This window comes from Musa acuminata, chromosome BXJ1-7 (assembly GCF_036884655.1).
Source record: "Musa acuminata AAA Group cultivar baxijiao chromosome BXJ1-7, Cavendish_Baxijiao_AAA, whole genome shotgun sequence".
Taxonomy (NCBI): Eukaryota; Viridiplantae; Streptophyta; class Magnoliopsida; order Zingiberales; family Musaceae; genus Musa; species Musa acuminata.
Genome location: NC_088333.1, coordinates 37,487,408 through 37,510,649, shown reverse-complemented (window position 1 = coordinate 37,510,649; position 23,242 = coordinate 37,487,408). Strand labels below are relative to the sequence as shown.

The 23,242-nt window shown below is 36.1% G+C and overlaps 2 protein-coding genes and 1 long non-coding RNA gene across 4 annotated transcripts; all 3 read right to left on the bottom strand.

The window, feature by feature from the left end:
* Positions 1–2,971: 2,971 nt before the first annotated feature.
* On the bottom strand, positions 2,972–7,421 carry LOC135679207 (choline monooxygenase, chloroplastic-like). The gene is made up of 10 exons (XM_065192697.1): positions 7,064–7,421; positions 6,682–6,727; positions 5,840–5,975; positions 5,603–5,677; positions 5,302–5,514; positions 5,065–5,160; positions 4,516–4,634; positions 4,309–4,402; positions 3,442–3,492; positions 2,972–3,349 (listed from the first exon to the last, which is right to left on the bottom strand). Exons 1-10 carry the CDS (start codon positions 7,368–7,370, stop codon positions 3,209–3,211), a joined length of 1,278 nt encoding a protein of 425 aa, XP_065048769.1. The 5' UTR covers positions 7,371–7,421; the 3' UTR covers positions 2,972–3,208.
* A 1,171-nt stretch (positions 7,422–8,592) lies between these two features.
* LOC103992293 (protein MANNAN SYNTHESIS-RELATED 1) lies at positions 8,593–14,035 on the bottom strand. Of its 2 annotated transcripts, none has more exons than XM_009411937.3 (6): positions 13,622–14,035; positions 11,695–11,818; positions 11,505–11,575; positions 10,904–10,989; positions 9,608–10,187; positions 8,593–9,084 (listed from the first exon to the last, which is right to left on the bottom strand). In XM_009411937.3, the coding sequence occupies exons 1-6, from the start codon at positions 13,721–13,723 to the stop codon at positions 8,806–8,808; spliced, it is 1,242 nt and encodes a 413-aa protein (XP_009410212.2). In that variant the 5' UTR covers positions 13,724–14,035; the 3' UTR covers positions 8,593–8,805. The 2 variants fall into 2 exon arrangements, with proteins under 2 accessions (XP_009410212.2, XP_009410213.2); XM_009411938.3 differs by having other exon boundaries at positions 11,505–11,572.
* Positions 14,036–15,095: 1,060 nt separating this feature from the next.
* Positions 15,096–15,655, bottom strand: LOC135680016 (uncharacterized). The gene is made up of 2 exons (XR_010515394.1): positions 15,455–15,655; positions 15,096–15,383 (listed from the first exon to the last, which is right to left on the bottom strand). It is a non-coding gene; the product is annotated as an uncharacterized LOC135680016 (long non-coding RNA).
* Between the last annotated feature and the right edge of the window lie 7,587 nt (positions 15,656–23,242).

Genomic DNA, 23,242 nt, shown 5'->3' with positions numbered 1-23,242 from the left:
TATAATTAAAATGATCCACAAAGTTTCATCTTAAAACTATCTAATTAGAAGGACTTTTTATCTCTCTTCATCGTTGAAATGACCTGATCCACGATTACCAATATATGTAACTACATAGATAAAATTAAAAAAATTATCAATGATAATTAAAAAAACTAATAATAAAAAATTAAACAAAAATATACTTATATATAAATTGACATTCTTGCAGTTGGCTTTGGAATTTCTACGTGTATAATAAGAACTTGGTGATATGATTAATTCTTGTTTAAAGCCAAAGAGATTAGAGTTGATAATTTAATAAATAATTATGCAAATAAAAAATAAGAAGAAAATGGGAAAATGGCACACTATTCAAATGCTGAAAAATCAAAAAATTAGTAAAAGGTTTCTCTAAAATGGAAAAATAGTGACATATGTCCAACTAGATCATATTCACTATTTTTTGAAGAGTTCTTCTATTCGATGCATTATTTTTGAATTCTCAAAAAATAGCGCATCACATATTTGGATAATTTTTTTTGGATCAAATTTTCTCCATATATTATGGATCTATTTAGAAGCTCAAATGTGGATGCATTATATTTTGGTATAAATTAGAAAAAAGAAAAACATTAAAAAAATAAAATACTATTTAGATGCTAAAAGAATTTGAAAATTATCAAAAAAATTCCTATAAAATTAAAAAATAGTGACATATGTTCATCTAGGTTGTGTTCAAAGTTTAGTAAAAAAATTTAGGTTATCTTTTTAAAGAGTCCTTTTATGCGATGTACTATCTTTGAACTTTTTCCAAAAGAGTGCATCACATATTAAAAAATATTTTTTAGACCAAATTTTATCTATATATTATGGACCTATTTAGAAGCTCAAATGTTAGAAAGTATGGTATGGATGAATTATATTTTAGTAGAATTTAAAAACAAAGAGAAAACAATAAATTGAAATATTGTTTAGATGCTAAAAAATTTATAAAAATATCAAAAAATTCTATGAAATAAAAAAAGTGACATATGTCCATCAGTGTTCTATTTAAAACTTTTCTAAAAAAATTAGGTCATTTGAAACAATGCGACATATTATTTTGAACATTTTCCCAAAAATGTTAGGAAAAAAATTTTCTGGATAAAAAATTTTCATATATTGTGGACCTATTTAGAAGCTCAAATATTAAAAAATATTACATGAATCCATTATATTTTGATAGAAATTTAAAAATAGAAAATAAAATAATAAAACCCTATTTAGATGCTAAAAAAAGCAAAAATATCAAAAAAATATCTAAAATAAAAAATAGTGGCATGTGTCATCTGTGTCATATTCAAATTTTTCTTAAAATTTCATATCATTTGGAACAATTCTTGTATGTGATGTACTATTTTTAAATTTTCTCCAAAAATAGTGCATCACATATTAAATATCTATTTAGATCAAAATCTCTCTATATATTATGGTTGTATTTCGAAGCTCAAATGTTAAAAAATATTAAATGGATGCATTATATTTTGATACAAATTTAAAAAAGAAAATAAAAAATGAAATACTATTTAAAATTTAAAAATTTCACAAAAATATCAAAAATTTCTTTAAAATGAAAAATAATGACATATGCACATCTATTATGTTGTATTCAATGCATTTTAAAAATTTAGATCATTTTGAATAGTCCTACTAAGTGACACACTATTATTTAAAATTTTTCCAAAAATATTACATCGCATATTAGAAATTTTTTTTATAGATTAAATTTTCTCCATATATTGTGGCCATATTTAGAAGTTCAAATATCAAAAAAATATTACATTGACGCATTATATTTTGATAGAAATTAAAAAAGGAGAAAATAAAAAATACTATTCCGATTCTAAAAAAATCATAACAAGAATAAAAATTCTCTAACATGGAAAAAAACAATGACATATGTCTTGCTCTATCATTTTCAAAGCTTTTCTAAAAGTTTCATGTCATTTTGAATAGTATTTCTATAATATGCGATGTATTATTTTTTTAAAAAATAATACATCGCATTTTAAAAAATATTTTTGGACCTATTTAGAAGCTCAAGTGTCAAGAAATATTATATTGATATATTATATTTTTGTAAAAATAAAAAAATAAGGAGAAAAATTATAAAATGATATATTGTTTAAATGCTGGAAAATTCATAAAAATATCAAAAAATATCTCTAAAATAGAAAAACAGTGACATATGTCCACCTGTGTCATATTAAAAAATTCTAATCATTTTTAATAGTCCTTCTAATCAATATATTATTTTTTATTTTATCCAAAAATAAGGTGTTGAGTGTTAGGAAAAATTTTTATGGACAATTTTTTTTCATATATTGTGTACCTGTTATATGGATGCATTATATTTTGATATAATTTAAATATAAGGAGAAATAAGAAAATGAAAGACTATTCAGTTGAAAAATTGATTAAAAAAATACTCAAAATTATAAAATTTGATATAGAAGTGCACTGTTTAAATTTTTTTAATAAACAATGTTCGAAATCTTGATAGTAAAAACCCATAACCCTCCCTTCACATTGATCAGACCAGTAAACACCAAATGTTCACAATGTTCATATGACCTAAGCTTCAAAATATTATAGAAATGGGGCATACTTTATGAAACCCTAGAAGCTCTGTTGCAAACGATGAAACCCTAGAAGCCAACAAGTTGGAACCATTGTCGTTGAGAATATGGAACTCGACACAAAAAAAAAAATGCTAGAACCCTAGAAGTCTCATTATAGTGGCGACGGAATACAGTGGAATAGTGTCGACACAAGAACTCAACATACCTTGGTAACTGCCGAAAACCCTAAACCTTTCGATGTAGGAACTCAACACTTCTTGATGACTACAGAATAGGTGAAAGTCGAAGACATCGATATCCGGAGTGTACATAGATATTCTGCTGTAGATGATGATGATGATGAATGACATAGGTCATGTTTACTGAGATTTGCACAATAATTTGGAGACTTAATATATATTCTATAATTTCTGTTGTTGGTTGTATATCACAACTTGAGCCTTCGAGTTGGCTCGACAAGTTATTCGACTATGCTTGGTATCAATATTACCAAAATGAAGTCTATATATTTTAGCATTACAAATAAATTTGCTAGGAATCCAACAAATTTAAGTTGTGATGCTAAGGTTCATATGTTCTATGAAGGAGAAGCAAGCAGTAACACATTAGATGTTACCAAGGCACTCATGCAGACGACAGTGGAAGTGATGCATGGCCATCTCAACCGTTGGCGCATATCTTCCGCTGCAGTAAGCTGGCGATTCCAGGCCTCGCTGAACCCCTTCACATAGTACGATGTCTTCTATCTGCACTCCAATTTGGAAGCTTGTGTTGAGGATCTCAATCTGTTCATTCAATTTTAATATGCAACAAGGCTGAGGAAGAAGTGATAACGCACCTGCACTCTCTCACTCTCTTCTAAACTTCTCTCGATGAACACCTTGTCATCCTGGAGCATTTCATACGAGAGAGCTTAGTAAAGCTGATATATCAAATGGATCAAACAAGAACCAAGTTGTGATATTCTAGAACCCTCGAAACCATGGTAGACAAATGAAGCACTTAAATATACTGATGCTGAATTTTATCCTTCAGCATTAGTTTTGCCTTATTGATGTTCCAAAACAACCAATATACCAAAATGTTGTCGGGAACAAGATAATGCCTTCCAAATTTTTGAATCTCTGAAGAATATTAGGGTAAAAGAAAGGAGCTTGAAGTCCAATACCTGCACTTTCATGAGCTATCTAAACTGAAACTTTTAGTGCAACCATGTTAAACAGAAATTGGAAATATTTCAGCACTTAAATCAATAGGCAAATCTTGTCACATAGAGATCCAGCAATAAATCCATGGTGCAAGTATGGACCGGATGCAGTTATTTTAATGAGTTTGAAAGTCCATTTTAAGATGAAGCTATTGGCCAACAAGAAGAAAATTTTTCACACAGATCTTTCTACCAGTTTAGCTAGGTTATAGCCCCAGTAAGGTCAATGATAAAGTTGCTCCTTTGCAATTTAGGTGACTAAGGATCAAGTCATGTATTGATCTGAGTCAAGGAAATTGTGCCACACTCATCAATCACAATAACTCCAAAATTTTCAGATGACTCATCCTGAATGACCCTTAATTCTGTGACAGATAATGACAGATATGACAAATATGCTCCACAGCAACATGAAAGGCTATCAGAAGTTGGAATTGCACTTTCTAGGATGATCGTTAATGAATTTCTAACGAGCAAAACAAGCATTAAGGTACTCACCACAAGGGACACATCAAGAAAATAATCAAATATCACTTGACATTTGGTTGTGGTCACTGGAACAACTAAGTTAGTGTCCATCCATGGACCATATCTGCATTACATATACCCAATAATCAAATATCACTTGACATAAAAGCACAAGAGCTGCTAAATACCATAATCCTGTGTTTTCTATTCAAAGAAGCTGAATAAGTTCCAACAGACCTGTTGATCATGAAGTTAGGATAAACAAAAGCATATAATGCTTTTGAGCCTAGCCGATCAAATCCATCTTTATCTGTTGGCCCACCTTCACATCTTTGAATGCTCACTTTCTCAAATATCTGCATAGCACAGTTAAGAGCTCAAAAGGAGAGTAACATACAAAATCTTGTTGCTTTTATTTATTTCCTATACAGATTCAGAATAATAAAAGGGACTAAATTAGTAATATAGTTTAAATCAGTTCCATAAAGAGTTGACATAGATGCATGCAAAGCTAAGATTAAATCTGGTTGTACATCGGTATCAGGAAAAGGGAAAAATTAGATGAAACATCAAAGTAGAATAAGTAAAAGCTCTTATAGGAGTTAGATGAATCATGTCCAAAGTTTCATGTGTCTACTTCAGCATGTACAGGTTCAAGAAACAATAAAGAACTACAAAGACTACTACTCCGATTATTACAAATGCCAAGTTTGAGATTGTATTATGAGAGCAACAAAGGATATGAAAGATCTAAAAATGAATAGTCATACTTAGGAGTTACCATACAAGGGTTGAATATGAGTCAAGATTAAGACCAGATGCAAGATCTCCATGAGCATAAGGAACATGATATCCACCATCCAAGTAGTTGTCACAGAAAACCTGGATGAATGGCAAAATTGATGAGAAAACAATAGATATATTATGCATGACGTCATCTACTTTTTCTTGTCAATGCTAAAGCCTAGTTACCAACAAATGAAATGCTAACTGCCAATGAAGTTAGGCATTGCTACATCATACCTTCCAATTACATTGGACAGTATATTCACGCCTACAAACATGTTTCAATGAAGAGTCGATCCCATTCGTGCTCAGGGTATTTGAAGCATTCCCAAGCCATTCATTTTCCACTGTCTCAGTACAACAATTTTGCTGAGGAACAGGATGCCTGTCGAATCTGATGAGTACAAAAGGTCCCCAAGTAGCCACCGCCAATGGTATAAGACCAAATTCCTGCTCCCCAAGAGCAAAGATCCACTTCACCTCTACATCATGGAAAGAACTCATAGAAAAAAATGGAACACATCTGTACAAAACATACATCCTTTTTGAAGTTCTTGATTCCTGTAATTCGAGTAGCCTTCAATAGGGTGCCATCTAGACCATAGGTCCACCCCTAAAGAAATAAGATATTAGAAGAACTAGATGTCACGATACACAAATGATATAAGATGATTCATATTAATCATGTAAATTTATGAGAACACGAGAGTTTGTGCACATGCCTAGATATGTCCTTAAATGTTTTTTAGATATGATTTCACTTCTAGAAACTCACATGATAAGGGCACACAAAGCATGACTTCTGCCCACTTCCAGAGGCAACTAGAGAAGCATGGTGGCGGCACACATTGTGAAAAGCATGAAGAGTTCCATTAGTATCTCGGCAAACAATAAATTCAACATTTCCCAGTCTGTAATTAGAAACAGTGTGCACAAGCAAACAGATCAGTTATGTCATGTACAATTTGAAATTCTGAATCAGTTAAACAAGTTGTCCGTCCTAAAATATGATACTAATTTAGGATTTCAAAAAGAATAAGGTCTGATGTTGCATAGAGAAAGAGCTTTATAACTAAGTACATGACTAAGTCCATTCCTAATTACTGTTAAAGGGGTCTCATGCTTCTTATGATTTCTAGAAAAGTTAACCTTGTGCCCTTACACATGGATCTGTGTTCTATTAGTCAATTTAGGTAATAGATCAATAATGAATCCTACCACATATATAAAGTCTCTACTAACAGAACAACTTAGGGTGCATGTATGTCCAGGTTTCATATTATGTTTTCTCATGATATCTTCAAAATTCAACTGCCAATTTGACACAAAGTCAAATGAATTCAGTTTTATAAGTATGACAAAAAGGCAGACTTTTTCTCTGAGCTACAGAAATTCAGTAACTAAAAATGATGCAGAGATGTGGCAAGGCTTCTTCAGAGCTAGTTTCCAGGACTGTATATTACTTTTCAAGAATTCATGGATTCAATCTAAAAGCTATTTTCGAACTAGCACTGGAGTTTAGTTTCCACCACATCCACATTAGCCACAAGAACAAGCACCAAACACAAATTAATTAACTTACCAAAACACAAGCTTCGTTAAAAAGAAAGGTACTACCTTCCTGTGAAGAAATCATGAGGCTGCTCAATCTGTTCAGTGTAACCTACATATCATTAAGTTAAGAAACTCAGCAACTACTGAATACAATCTGCAGATAAAAATTCCAGCTCTTCCGAATCAAAGATTACAGGACGACTATACAATAAGAGAGGAGCCATATTCAATCAATATAAACCCTAACAACGATAAGGAACACACATAACAAAAGTCTTTTTTTCAATGATCAGGGCGTATCACACCCTAAATCACCATAAAGATGATCAGATATCATTAACATGGCGACAGATTGTGATAAATTCCTTCCCCTCTTTACGTAGTTATGTTCAATCGAGCAATAGATAAAGAAGGGTTTTTTCTAGATTCAAGGAGGAGGAATTACCGACGGCCTGCCATCCCCGGAAGAAGACGCGGTCGAACTCGAGGGCGAGGAAAGAAGGATCGGTGCACCACGAGCTGGGGGGCGTGATGGCTTCGGCGAGGGGAATATCGGGATTGAACGCCTCGACCATGCGCCGCTGAGCCCGTGAGATCCCGGTCTCCGTGGAAGGAGAAGGCGAAGATCTGCAGGCGACCCTGAGGCCAACGCCACGGGTCGAGGAAGAATAGGAGGGCGAGGAAAGGAAGCGCTCAAGCGCTAGGGTTTTGGCCGACAAAACGGCACCGATCCTTGCCACTACGACGGCCATGGGATGGAATGGAAGGGAAAGAGACGAACGAAGAGGGGGAGCCGAAGAGAGTTTTCAGTTGACGAAGAGTTGAGCTTATAATTAGCCATTCTGCAAAAAATTGCAAATACGTCCCTCGGAAATCTCATATTGATTACTTTCAATCTTTAAATTTAAATTTAATTCTCCATATGAAATTTTAATTGATGTTAATATTGAAAACAAAACTATTAAATTGATCAGTAATATTTCAAATATTTTATATTTTTATATGCCTGTAATCCAAACTAGTTAATGTCGAGATTCTATTCTATGTGATTGATTATCTTGTTGTCGCACACTCGTAACAACTTCGTTCAACGAACCGTTCGTCGCTTTTGCATGCTTTGTACAGAAACATGACAATCTGTTTTGCCTTAGTTTTGTGTGTTTTTGTTTGTAAAAATAGATATTCAAATAGGTTGCAACGTTATAGTGCGATCGCTCACCGCGTTGGCCAAAAAGCCTCAAAATAGCTTCGTTTTCACGTGCCACAGGTTGTTTTCTACAGCTCGCTGCAACACCCAAAACGTTAACCATCTCAGCACCCTAGAACCCCTCGAGTGGCACAGAGCTGGATGAGGCTTTGATATATTGTCGAGTATTAAAAAATATTCACAAGTTCGCACGTTAACTTGACGGGAATTTGCCTTCGCGTCCGGCACCTAGTGAGCAGTTGTTTGTGGACTTGCAACTGTTTGTTTTACTTTCTAAAGTTTTTGTTTTATCTTTCTTCTCTTTTCTCTCTTGCACTCAAGGTGCTTGTTGAATTGCTTGTAAAGCTTTCCCTTTCTGCAAGACGTCGGGACTTATCCACTATTCGTTCTTCTAACTAATCAACTTTCTCTTTTACAGGTCCTTCGGGACCTGAGTGAGGTTGCAAACTGACTGACCCTTTATGAACGCATAACACAAAAACGCGTCACGACTTAGACAATCCCAACTAAATCCGAAAAGTTGACGCAAAGGTGCTTCGCGACTTAAGCAACTCAAGCTAAGTTCGTGACTTGATTGTAAAGGTGTTTCACGGATCAAGTAATTCCAACTAAGTCTGTGACATTGTGTTATATAAACACATCAAAAGGATCAACACATTTTATGCATATAAATAATGCATCACATTAATTTTAGAATTTATACCTTAAAAAGATGGTATGAATTTTCATTTACTAGAGATTGAGGACTCAAACATCTTCAGCCAATGATTTGAATTTTCATGTTCATACATTATAAAACTCATATGGATAGTAAAAATTCAGCCCTATATAAAATGTACCCGGCACACAGTCAACTTGTTCAACTTCATATGATCATTTTGAAACCAAGTACACATTGCAAAGATGAAAGTAAGTAGCAGAGACTCCAACAACAGGAATGAGGCTCTCTGCTGCCCTGCTACAGTTCATTCTTCATATAACTAACAGAAGCATGAGTAGGCAACGTGATTCCTCTTGGAGACATAAGGCGAGAAGAAATTGGAAGCTGTAGGAGAGGAGCTAGGAACTTGGGATGGGACGAGGATTTGGGTCCGACCCAAAGTGATTCTCTTGCCAGCTACATTTCCGTAGAATAAACCAGATATCGCAGGCACAAAGACATCGCTTTTGGAACAGATTTGGAAGTCGAGAGCTCTCTGCAGCTCGGCGCCTCCAGACTGGAGGAAGTGACCTTTCTTCTCTGCAGGTATCAGATCATCCTGCAACAAAACGAAAGCAGAATGCAAATCTTTAGATCTAAGTTTTAGCTCAACTAATGAACTTTGAGCCGGAGGCAGAATGCACAGTATATGCTTCTGAGGAACCAAAGATGCAGATTTCATGATCAAATTGCAAAATATCAAGATTATGTATCATCAAAATGGTGAGTGTCCTAGAATTAATCACAATCAAAAGACAAGCAACAAGAGGCTAAACTAAACCTTCCCTTAACAAATTTGTACTTTTTGATTGTTTCCGCAAACATAATATCTGAGACACATGAAAAATTATATGTAAACCAAATTTTTGCCTATCAAAATAGTTAACTGTAAATGTCAAGGATGATGCACTGATGGTTAAGCTTGAAAGCACACAGAATTTCTATGAGTCATAACTAAATGTTCATGCACTAATGCTCACGGCACATACTGGTGCAATCGTAACCTATGTATCAACCATAAATGCTATACCACAAACATAAAGTTCTTGGAAACATTGAGTTAAGCAATCAGTGGAACTTACCTTAGTATAAGTTTTCGGAAAGACCTCCTTCAATGGGTTTAGACTTTCATGCCACCAGGTCTCAGTTAGGTAAATCGTGTTATCTGCATTAAACCCGACTTTTCTTAAGAAATCTCTGATCTCCACTGCAGTGTAACAAGGTTTTCTTCCATTTCTTTTCTCTCTGCAGCTCTTTTTCTCTAGCACATCAACCCTTATGTCGACTGCAATAAACTGGCTTCCTGCATTGCGACTAAGAGTTTTCAGTCTCTCAACCATCCGGTCAACCACTTCCAAAATTTCCTGTTTCATTACAAGGCTTCCAAACATAGCTAAGCAAGCAGTTGAATCCAAGTCGGTATTAGGCTTTCCCGATGCTTTCAAATTGATTGAAGGGAAGAAGGTTGCAAGTCTCAGGTAACTTTTTGTTTGGAAGACTGGTTGAATATTGTTCTTAATGAAGTCCTCTGATACCCTATTGGGGACTCTGATGACAGCTGGATTTTCAGTAGTTACTTCAGCAGGAAGCTCTCTGACAACTTCTATAACTCCAGTCAAGCTTGCAGTGAAATTATCGGCATCATACATATCCTCAAAATTCCTGTAAGCATTTGGAGTGTTTTAATTGCAGAAGAAAATTGAAGATCTATGAAAAAGCAACAAACAAAAGGAAAAACAAGATCTGAACTACCTCAATGTTTCGGAGGAAAAAATGCTGTCATATGCATCTTAGAGATGCTCTCTCTCTCTCTCTCTCTATATATATATATATATATATATATATATATGTGTATATATATATGTATTATGTTTATATATATGTATGTATATATATATGTATATATACATGTATATACATGTATACATTTATATACATGTATGCATATATATACATGTATGCATATATATACATGTATGCATATATATATATATATATATATATATATATATATATATATATATATATATATATATAAGCCTAGCATTTGGTATCAATGGTTGAAGCATATGAAACAAAATACCACAGTAACTCATTAATCCGGGTTTTCTCTTTCACACTAGAGCACACACTGATCATTTCTCTGATCAATTTTAACTATATATTTTTAAGATCTAAAGACAATGCAAAGCGTTTTCACTTTACTACATTTTGCTGTTTCTGGTGTTTTCCTAAAAGAGGGAGAAAATTCAAAATCATAATCATAATGCTGAAATTTTAGTTATGATCAAAGTTACAATGACAAAGAAAACTGGTAAATTAACACTAGAACAAAATCCAGAGAAGCTGGCAGAGTATGATAAAAATTGGAAACTTACCTTTTTTGACCAACCTCATTTCCTCTGATGTCAGGAATCACTAAAATGGCACCTAAATACCTTGAGATTACCACAGCATCTGTGACCTGAATGATGAAATTGATTGCAGATAATAAAAAAAAAAGACTTCTCAGTGCATGTGGTTCAGTTTTACATTCTATTTGAACAAAAAAAAAGAGAAACATATAAATAAAAAAACAAATTTTATCTAGGACGAATACATTACAAAAGAAAATAAAAGAAAAGAAGGGTACAATACTATACAGCCATAGATCAGTGTTAAGGCATGTTCTAGTCAAGACAAATGAAGTGTTGCAGAACCCAAAAATAGTACAAGTTAGATAACATAAAAAATAAAAATAAAAAGCTACTTCATAAATTTCAGCCTGAGTAGCTGTGTGGGAGAATATTTCAACAGAGCAACAACTTGATGATCAAATTAACTTGTGAAAGTGACTATTTCAATAGATTAGCTTTGTCAACCACAGACACACATTATAAAAGTACTCCATTTATAAGCATTTGTTAAAGCATTCACTGTTTACAATCATTAAAATGAGAGGAAATCACGACCATGAAAATCAAAGTGCGGTTTTCATACCTGTGAAATATGGTGCTCAGGACCACCCGTCAAAGAGAATGTAATGAAACCTTTTGACTGCTCTATCTCTTCTAAACATGCATATCCAGGTGGGAAATGATAGACCAAAATCCAAGTTCCAAAATCAATAAAGAGGAGTAGAGTTCCAACTGGAATAGCATAATAAATCCCAACACATTATATTACTTACTTGGAACTGGTTTGGCCCAACAAGGTTTAAGCTCTGGGCTGCTCTCCGTAGAGACTTGGGTAACAGACTTCTCTTCTGCCTTTATTGCATCAAATTGTACAACTGATGTTTCTTGAATACTCACCTAAAGGTATGCAACAAAAGAAAAAGAAAGAATGAACTAAAAGATGAAAGAAATACTTTATACAGCAAACATTAATGCATTAATTGTCTAAAGCATGGAGACAATGGGGCACCTAGAATGAACACTCAGATTTTGTAACTAACTAACTATTAGGAAGGAAAGAAGATAAATAAAAGTGAACAGTAAGGACCTGAGGCAAAGAATTTACTAACAATAATATCTGCAGTCGTCGCATATAGGTAAAATTGCCCAAAAGTAGATCATTCAAATAATTATTTTGAGGGTTTTCTAGCTCTATAGAACAGTGTAAAGTGTTAGCCAGCACAACACCCGGGAGCTAACTGGGTGGCACATAGATGGATGGGCCTTTGGGGTGGTATTTAAGATTGATTCGCTGCCTTATTCCACAGTAGTGTTATGTGGGGACTTATGGGGACTTTTGGTTACGGTAGATCATCTTAGATCCTTTATTGCATGACTATTCAAAGCTTACGAAGTTTATATTTATAATTTCTTTTGTTTATCAAGTGTTTACTGAAATATATGCTTATGAGATTCCAAGTTAAACACTTTTTCTAACTCGTCTTCTTTATTGCAAATCGTTAAGGGACCATAAGAGGTTTCACGGAGACTGACCCTTTGCAGATGGATACACAAGGGTATTGCACGACTGAGGTAAAACCAACTAAGCCCGAGATAGAGTTAAGTTTTGTTGTCGATATTTTACGACAAAGAGAAGATTAAGTTCTTATTTTTCTTTTGCTCCTCATTTAAAAACTAATGTAAATATTTAAATTTACTGTCCATGAATGCCAAGAAACATATGAACCAGATGAGGGAAAAGAAGGGAGGAAAACACTAATGTGAACTACACGGGCATACAAAAGAAGTTCAATTCATCCAGATTTGAGATAGCAATTGTCTTTAAATGTTTATTTTAATATGAATACATGACTGGAAAGACCTTTCCAGATTGTGCCTGTTCAACATAGTCACGGAACGCTAACATCAAATGCAAGGCTCAGCAAAGGCATGCATATCTTCGTAACTGCACATCTACATTCTTGAGAAATAAGAGGTTAATGGTATACACGTACTTTTCCCACTAACAACTACTGATTTGACACTGACCAATTCATTTCAAAGCTAGTGTAGTGCAACTAAAATTTCCATGTTTGCCTGCTTAACTGCGATGAACAAGTGAGCAGTCGATCTTGTCCACATAATGACAATATCAGTTAAAAGTTTAGAGTTGGATTCTATAGAGGATCAAACAAAAGAGAAACAATCAAGAACGCTACGTCATCACATTTAATGCTGATCATGTGGCTTTTTTTCCTCGAAATTAAAGATCAAGAACAACGAAATAGAGCAATAGATACTCTTGCCTAATAAGTAATATCAGCATCCTCAATGACGTTAATCCGATCAGTAAAAAGATCCTAGTAATACACATTATCGTAAATTCTCTGTAATCAGAAATAAGAACATGTACCCAAATTTAAAAAGCAAAAGAAAAAAATTAGAAGATGCAAATGTCCTAATTTACTGTTCATGCATGCCGAAAAAAAGATTGACCAGATCAGGTAAAAATCAGAGGAATAACGGATCCAGTTCATCCAGTTATGGAGTAGCAAGTTTGGGTCACGGTGATAAAAATGCCTAATTTTAGTGCACCCGCATGCCTCCGGTAACCAATCTGCATCACTCGAAAGACTACACCTTTACACAAGATCTTCCCGATCCGGCAACTAAACATCATATATACATCATAGGAAAAAGAGGGACACATGCATTGATCACCTCGATGGAATCGAAGTGGTCCCTCTTGATCATGTTGCCGAGCATGGCGAACATGGAGATGGTGAGAAATCCGGCGACCACCTGCCTGGGATCCACCGCCATTGCGGGCGCCAAGCTCCTCCAAGCACACACAAATAGAGAAAGCAAGAGGGAGCAGCTACAGCAACTACAAGGGGCTTGAGATCTGCTCAGAGAGAAAGCAAGAGTGAGAGAGAGAGAGGGGAAGGAAGGCGGTTTCGTCGCTTCTGCTCAGATCCGGCCAAGGGCGGGCAGATCGAGCTAAGAAAAGCAGCAGCAGCAGCTCGAGTGAGCGGGCGACGAGAGTCGCCGAGGGAAGCGTTTTGTGAGCCCCCTATGCCTGCCGACACTAAAGCAGTTCGAGCGAGCGAAACTAACGCTACTTCCGCTACAAGTGCTCTCATTATTTAATATATATATATATAGTATTTCCTCACTCATATAATGTAATAATAATTTCTTAGTGTGGTTTCTGAGCAAGTCAAAGGTGATCAGAGCAAACCGGAGATTAAGGAGTTCAAAGTAATAGGCGAGAAGCTTAGTAGTGGATACTTTTTCTTTATTGCTTGTTTTGTGGATGTGAGATGGCGATTGGTTGAAGGAAGCGGACTGCTGAACTCATGCAGTGACTGGTGATGCAATGGGAAAAGAGGAGCGGATGCGAGGTGGGGGGGGCGGTTTAGGTGAGAGGGGGTTTCGAGCTACCCAAAGAAGGATGAAGACACGTCCACAACTTCCTCTGTCAAACTGTTGGGGCCCATAAAGAACATAAAAATGACGCTTTGGTGTGTGGGTGGGTGAAACCTCCGTGATTCTCTCCACACTTTAAGCCGACTTGGGAGGGTGTCAAAGGAATTGCCCGCCGCGACGATCGGGTGACAGGTGCCTACTTGGGACACGAACCGGATCACCCGGGTCGCGTGATAATGCACGAGTTTTGTTGGGCTGATATCATCCGCTCTTCCTTGTCGGTCATGCCGATTTGATGGTCGTCAAATAATTTTCGAAAACATATGCCCATAAAATAACTGTGGTGCGGTGCCACCAAAATTGTGGGCACTCGACCTAAGTATCAATTTATTTGGATCGGTATTTGGGCCGATCATGAGATCTTGAAGCTGGGCTTGTGTTCTTGATCTACCCAAGCCTTTTACATTTGTATACTTCCTTCCAAACTTGGGAAATAACATATTCGCCCTTCCAAATTAATGTATCAGTATAAAGGGCTCGTGATTTAGATTTCTTACTGTCAAAGATATTTGAATTTATCCTTGGGTGATTTAAATCTTTGATTTCTGATTACATCGTGAGCATGTCGTGAAGGGAATACTGAAATATATAATAGCTGTATGGTTTTGACTGACATAGTAGCACGTCACAGTGTCTCTTCTCCTGGCGTTACACATCCAAACTTGAAGTTGCACTCTTGCAATTATAACAGGAAATCAAGCTTGGGTGAGCGACATTTTAGGTGTTATTTGAGGAAGACGATGGAGAACAGTGACAGAACATAAGAGAAGGTACTTCAGTGGAAAAGCTACATCCAACATGCATAAATGTAACAACACCATGTGGAGCAACTAGAAGACTATGGCTTGGAATGCTTGTGCAGTGGAGGAGGATGCGTGCTCACTAGACTGTAATCTGCGCTGTAGATGATGAGACCTTCCCCTTCCTCGTGCTTCTTGTGCTCGTTGCCTAGTGAACTGACCTTGAGCTTTGATTCCTTCGTCCTAGGAAACATCTGCATCAAACGAATGAGTTCTCTTATTCTGAATCATCAGAACTGGAAGAATGAGAGTAACTGATACTAACCTCAGCTTTCTCTTTGCCTGCACAATTCGGCGGTGGGAAGCCAACCTCCTTCAGTGACTTTCTGCCTAGGTCTCGGCCATCTGTGGTTGGAGATGGAAAGGAGGAAGAAGAATCTACCAGTGCTGCCTGGTGAGAGAGATGAGGGGCCAACATAAGAACACAGGAGACATATGCACAAAGCAGTTTCTTCATGATGGTGACTCTCGATGCACACAAACCAGTTGTCGTTGAGAGAGTGATAATATATAGAGAAAGAAGAAGATATGACACCAACAATTGAAGCAGTAGGTACAGTAACATGCATGGTGATTGCCATGCCGTGGATCTTGTATCCATGAAGGGAGGCAGCTAAATGCCACCGAACTGACATTTTTGACTCTGTAAGCTTCTTAGACCTATTTCTATTATTTTTATCTTTGCTGGTGGATAAGTTGATGGGCAGCACAAAGGAGAGGAAAAGCATAAGGTTCGAAATAGGACCCAACTCCAATTGCCTACTCCATTAACTCAACATTTTGTTCAGCATGAAGAAGGCTTATACTACTTCATCACCACTTGAACTCCTGAGTTCAAATTATAGAATTAGGATATTGGCATTATTATTCTTTTCAGACACAAAATCTGTCTGTAGTAAATCCACACCGGGACGAACCTTGTGGAGTTGATGCATCTCGGTTTCTGACTTTCTGTCAGAGACCAGTATTATTAATGTGAGTACCGGAGAAAAAACAAGGAGAGTCACGGAGAGATGCCTTCACCCATCCTTGTCTTTTGCCATGCACGTAAGAAAAGTCTCTGGCCTATTAAACATCAGGCCAGGCTATAAACCTTAGTATGAGCTGTCTACTCTTCTACAGTTCATTTGATCAAACCCATATTGCAGTGACAAGATGAGTGCACCCACTTCACGGTAGAAGCATCCAACATCTCCCCCCCTGTGACTGCGACTGGCCACTTAAACCCACCGACTCAAGCAGTAAAAACCAGGGCACTTTGGAAAAGGTAACAGCAGATCTCGTCCTCAACAACTCAGCCACCCTGCTCTCGCCTCTGAGATCACAGAAACCAAAGCCCCATCTCTTTCCTGCCCCTTCATTGCCTTCTTCCCGGCAACAGAACGAGGGAAGTCAGATTAGAACGGAGGCTTGAAGCGTAATACTGGTTTGCAACATAGTGTCATGGCTGGTCCTCGTAGTAGTACCATGAAACCCATGGACGATGCAGATCTGGTACACTGGAGCAGCAGGAAAAGTTTTAAGCTGTGATGTTGGCCATTTATGCTGCCTTAAATAAGCGGGCCATGGCGCCATCAATTCATGAAGAGACATCTGCTGCTGAGTGTGCAGGTAATGGATTGAATGAACTCGTTTCATGGTTCTGTGAGACAAGCAGCATCATGAGTTGCACTTTAGTCCTCGGGTCTAAAATGGCATCTTAAATCTCATCCAGCGACCCTTTGCAGGATCAGATATGATGTGATGGTGAATCCTTAATGGTTAGCCAACATGCACACATCAGAATTGCGTAGCTGAAGTATCGTTTGATTTCTCCAAGGAGACTCCTTTGAAGAGACACAACAAACTACAGTGCTTCCGGGAATTGCATGTTTTCAATGGAATAGCAATAAGTTCGGACACAACAATGAATTCCATGGCAGCCCTGGGTGATGGCCAAGAACCTGTGCGTACAAATATCGAGACGACACCTCATCGCAACATCATGTAAGTGATGGCCTTTGGATCCTTCTTTCTCGATTATTTTTGCCACCTAAAATACAACCCTCAGTTGTTTGATCTGAAACTTCTCATGATTCCTAAAAAAAAGAAAAACTGAAATATAAATATATGTAAAAATGTTCCACAACATTCAAAGATATGATGGATATTACCACACAATGTGAAAACTGCAAGGCGAAGCAGAAAATATTATAATAATACACCACATTCTACAGTTGAACCCTTCTTCGAGCCAAATATTCAATGGCTCATGGCAAAGGAGAAAGAGAAAAGAAAGCTTCAGAGAACCACTCCTCTCCTCCTCTCGTTCTGATGCTCCTTCGCTCTGGTGTTCGATCCTTTGTGCTTCATTGGCAACTGCTGTAAGTTGTTCACTTGTTATGCAGGGGGTTCGAGCCGGTGGGCACGATGCGCTTCTCGTCCTCGGCCAAGCTATCGTTCTTGCCCGACCCAGCGAGATATCCGCATCTGCCAATCTTCTCTGACTTGCATCTGCCGATGCCGACCGTGATGACGCCGACAGAGGGCTCCTTTGCCGGTCTCTTCTCATGTTCCCTGTGATACCTTTGCTTCCCGTTGACCCGTCGAGCGAAAACATGCGTGCTAATGCTGGAGATGACCAGAACCAAGCATGCTATGAAAGACGCTTGAGCCCGTCTCCTCCTCATGGCCTACTGGAACACCGTCGCCGAGTGCTTCAAGAACTCCTACAATGATTGGGGGAGGGAGATGTCCGAGCTCAAAGGAAGAAGAAAAGGAGAGGGAACGGACGTTATCGGCGATTCCACCAAACCACATTAATGGTTCTTCAATTCAGAGAGAGGATACGTACGGAGATCAAACAACAAAAGGACTCGACCACATAAGGCTTTACTTGTTTTGAGGAAACACAACTCATTGGTCAACAGATAAAAGGAAATGGGACGAGGCTAAGAGGCTTCACTGCTCCATTTCCACTCCATGACATGTCGCTGCTCTCTCTCTCTCTCTTATTGCAGCTGTTATGCACTTGCCATGGCGGTTGAGAACTGTTGGGTTACAATCTGGGATCTCAGTATTAGGAGATACATACAGACAGGGAGAGAGAAAGAGATGAAAAGGGTTTTGATTGCAGAGGAGGTCAACAAGGAGAAAAGAAGAGTGAGGCAGAGAAGCAGAGGCGGAGGGAATAGGATTTAAGAGAGTTAGAGTCTAGTCAAAAGAGACAAGGCCAATGGAGGACAAGCGACTTCTCTGCTTTGATTTCTTCTCTCCCTTGAGGAGGATACTGCATGCTTGCAGAAAACAACAGCAAATCCAGCAACGCTTGGATCAACCAACTCATGCTGCGTCGAACACTCTCTAAGTAGGTCAACCTACCGTACAAGCAGATAGAATTACCCAAGTCAATTTAAACACACAACCATTCCAAGATGAACAGAACTAGCTAAGCCAAATTGGTTAAAGAAAGCAGGAGAAAATGCATATCTAAGCACTAAAAACCATCGTGCACTTTGTGTGAAACTGTTGCTGCAGGAACTGGTGATCCGATCGCAGCAAGTAAAAATTAATCAGGAGCTGACCTTAGGGATTGTTGCTGTGGATTTACAGATACGTACTTGCTCATTGCTAAAGAACAGAGCCACACACAAGGACAAAAAAGAAAGGGATCGAGTTTATCGCACAAGGTGTTCTTGGTTCCACTGTTGTTGGTGCATGTGAAATGAGACCGACAGATGAAGCAGCCTCGCCTGCCGCAAGAAGGCCAACTGCCCTTTGGCACAAGGCAACTTACGAGACTGTGGCAGAGATCTCTCTGTGACACTTCAAGCGATGCCGGCTTCTCATTTGGTTATCCTGAAGAGAGTTCTAAGTAGGATCGAGTTCTAAGCAGCGATTTCATAGGTGCAACTGTTTAAGCTTGTTCTTCCAATCTGGCATCATCGATGCATGATACGGATCCCATAACTTTTAGATTTGGATTGGATATTTGAACCCGTTCTTGATCCGATGGCTCATTGGATCACAAAGTGAGGACTCGTATTCGGATTTTGTAGGTTATCAGGCTTCGTTGAATGGACCCGAATGTACTCTGTTTCCGAGCTTAATAAATTAATGATGAGGATACTAACTGATCCTATGACCCTTGTGAATCACATGATGGAGGGCCTAATATTTATTTATTTACATGCATGTTTCTTAGATTTTAAGAGCCTAAATTAGTTAGCCGATTTACTTTGACTTTAGATATGTGAAAACTAGACAAAATGATTGGTTGTGGGTTAGATGTTGGGGTAGGTTGGTCATCAGGTTAATCTAATCATGATTTATTATTAACAATTGTATCATATATATATAAGCCTATTATTGCCATTAGTACTAGGATATGATTTATATCGTGCATCCATTTCACCTATCTTGATGATGCCATTTTGAGTGTCTGAATCATGTATTTGAAAAAAAAAATCCAATCATATTATTGTAAAATTAGTTAATAAGTATAATTGCTAATGTTCTAGCAAATTTGATTATTATTATGCATGATGGTTTTATGTCACAACATGTCTTCTCAATTATCATAATCCAATCGATATAACTTGATGAAATAAGTGATTTATTAATTTTATTGAGTTTAAACTATTAACACAAGATGTTTAAATAGAACCTGATGGTAGTACAATCATTATTTTTGAAAGTCAATCATAATCTTATTCACTTTCAATATACGACTAATCAAGGTGTTATATCAAATAAATATAATAAAATATTTATATTATTTTCAATATACTCTCATTGTTTCTATTTTATATCAAATAAATATAATAAAATATTATTTACCATTATGCATGAATATACATTGGTAAAAGTTTTTATTATCTAACATGATTGATATGGATCCAAATCTATATTTAGGTTTTACTATTTCTCTTTATTGAACTTGGGTATGGATCCTCATATGAAACTTTTATTTTGCGCAAACTTTCATTTCACAAAATCTTGATTACGATCAGTTCATGATGCGAGTTAGCTTATCGACTCACAATGTGACAACATGTGTAAGCCAAGGCTAATAATCATTTTAATATATGAAGTACAATATTCGAGGAGATAAGTGAAGTCAGGTAACTTTTGTCTTCTCAACCCTTAAAGAGGATGGGCAAAATTGGGTGCATCAATTCTTTTATTTATCCAACAAAGGAGCCTTGCATATGTTCGAAGACCATTCAAAGAAAGTAGAAAACAACAACCATCAAATTCTCGCTAATGCTAATCGAAACTACCGAGAGTTGATTGCCCATTTCATTTTTCTACTGAATACCAATTGAAAGTAGAAGTGATATGTATATACTTAGAAGCTACAAATAAGTAGAGGAGGAATTAATGGACAAATTTTATAAGGAAAGATCTAAAAAACTTTAATATCTATGAGATGATGCTCATTAAAGTTTCAATAGACATCCACTCAGTTCAAATGATGCAAAACGTTTGAGAGATTAGCACACAACAAAGAAAATCTTTTCTTTCATCCGAGGGATTCTAAGAATTAGCAAAGATCAGCATAACTTGACCAACCCCATATCAGAGTTTGAGTTAGTAGCAAGTTAAAGCAGTGTTGATGGATCAAAGCTTGACTACTCAACAATAGCGAAGCAATTAGGACACAAGAGGCATATTATAATTGAAGCAGAAGATTAAAGATTCAACAAAGGTAATAAGATGTAATATTTACAAAGGCTTTAACGATGATGTTGAAAGAATAAGTGAGGGAGAATGTCATAAACAAATATGTAAATAGTATATTCAATGTTATATTTGTATATGTTCGTATCTTTTAGTTTTGTTAATACTTTACATGACACGTAGAGGGTTTGTAGTGGGCTTTACAACCCTATTTTGATTTATTTTTATAATTATTTCAATCTTATAAATGTCGATTATGTGTAATTATCACGTTGAGGTAAAATTGCCCAAAAATAGGCCATCAATGTAATTATTTTGTGGGTTTTCTGGCTTTGCAGAGTGGTGCGAAGTGTTAAACAACATAACACCTAAGAGCTACCTGGGTGTCATATAGTTGGATGGGCCTTTGGGGTAGTGTCTAGGATTGATTTATTGTCTTATTATATAGTAGTATCATGTGGGCACTTATGAGGATTTTTAACCACGATGAACAACCTTGGATCCTTTGTCATGTGACCGTTCAAAACTTACAAAATTTATATTTGTAATTTTCATTACCTATTAAGTGTTTACTAAAATGACTGCTTATGAGATCCTGAGTTAAATGCTTCATCTAACCCATCTTCTTTTTTGTATGATCTCAAGGGATCATAATAAGTTTCGCACGACCTAAGCAAAACTAGTCTAGTTCATAATACTATAACAACAAGCCTTAGTAGCAACACATGAAAGCTTCTTCTTCCGTAACTAGGTGGCAGCAACTTGTTGAACCCAACAATCACAACTTCAATCGAGCAACAGCTGCAACCAATGCAATCTCATGAAGAGAGATTGGAGGCTGAAGAAAAAGGAAGAGAATGCTCGAGGCAATGGCGATGCTACAACTCTGAACACTTCAATGCTTGTGCCTAAGAAGTCCGAGCTTTAACGCTAATGAAATCCTTTCAGTAGTTTCTTATTTAGATCCTCTTGTCAAGTCCTTTCCCTATTCGAATCATCATATTACATACTGGTCAAAGCTTCTAAGGTGTTAGTCACACTATGATGAAGTGTCAATCGAGTAGAAGTGGCCAATCAAGCAATATTGGTGTGTGATGAGGTGTCGTTAGTCTTTTATGTGTCAACCTATAAATCACTTAGAATATATAGTTATTGACAGGGTGGTTTGAAGGTGTCATTTATGACTTTCTTGTATGTCAATTTTTTTAAGGTACCTTTATAAGTAGAATATCTTAATGGAAATTATTTCCTTTCCTATATGTGATTTATGATTTTGTAATGTATATTGTAATTTTCACATGCTCTTTTTTCCCTATTTATATTATGTATATTCCTATTTATCTTTTTTTCTCTATTTTATTAATGTTAAGTAGTTGCAAGAATCACCCTATCGAAATGATGTGTCACTTGGAATAATACTCTTTTGAGGTGCATTTTAAGACACTTTTAGGCTCTATAAATATATCCATGAGGATCCCTAAAATATGCATATAAAGATTCATCTTTATATTTTTAATTGTATTGTTTATGACTATTTAGTTGCTCGGTTTGTTGAGAGAGGCTAAGTCAAATTTCTCCAATCTTTGGGTAGAAGTTGTGACTAATTCCCACACACAGGTATCATATTTCATCTTAAGAATATGTTTATGAGCCTTCTTAAACCTTATCTTGTAATTTATAATTATTATATTTATTTTTTTAAAAATCAGATTACCTTTTATTTTTCTAATAATTTAGGGTGAAAGCTTGATTGATTTTGATTAAGAAACTATTGAAGAATTTTTCAAAATAAATTAGTTTCATTTGGTTACAATGTGATGACATACACTTTCACGATTATAACTCTACATTTGATGTAAATAATAGAGATTAACTTCACAATGCTTACAAATCATATTCTTGTTTGTCGATTAAAAATAAAGATAGAATAAAGCAAAATTGGATAATGAGCTATTTGTTCCCATGCTGAAGTAGGGACTTTGCCAGATATTCAATTGATGAAATATTTGAAAGTAAAATTTCAAATTTGAAGTATTTTTTGGGTCTTATATGGTTATGTATTCCTTTCATATTCCAATCTTTACTTAGATTAAGTGTGGCATTTGATTTCACTTTTATAGATTAGTCATTCCACCTTTAGTGGTCTTGTAATGACATGTAAAGAGTAGAAACTAGATTTTTATCACTTTGTTTCTTCAACTATGAGTTTTAATGAACTAAAGTCATTCAGTTTGTTTATTAATTATATTGGAAAGGATCAATTTCTTTTAACCAAATTCTCTTTTAATTTTCCTTTTGTGAGTATATTGTTGTCTACAAGAATACATCAATGTTATCATTTCTCTTAAGGTGGTGTATATTAAAAAATAAAAATTTAACATTACTATCTAAG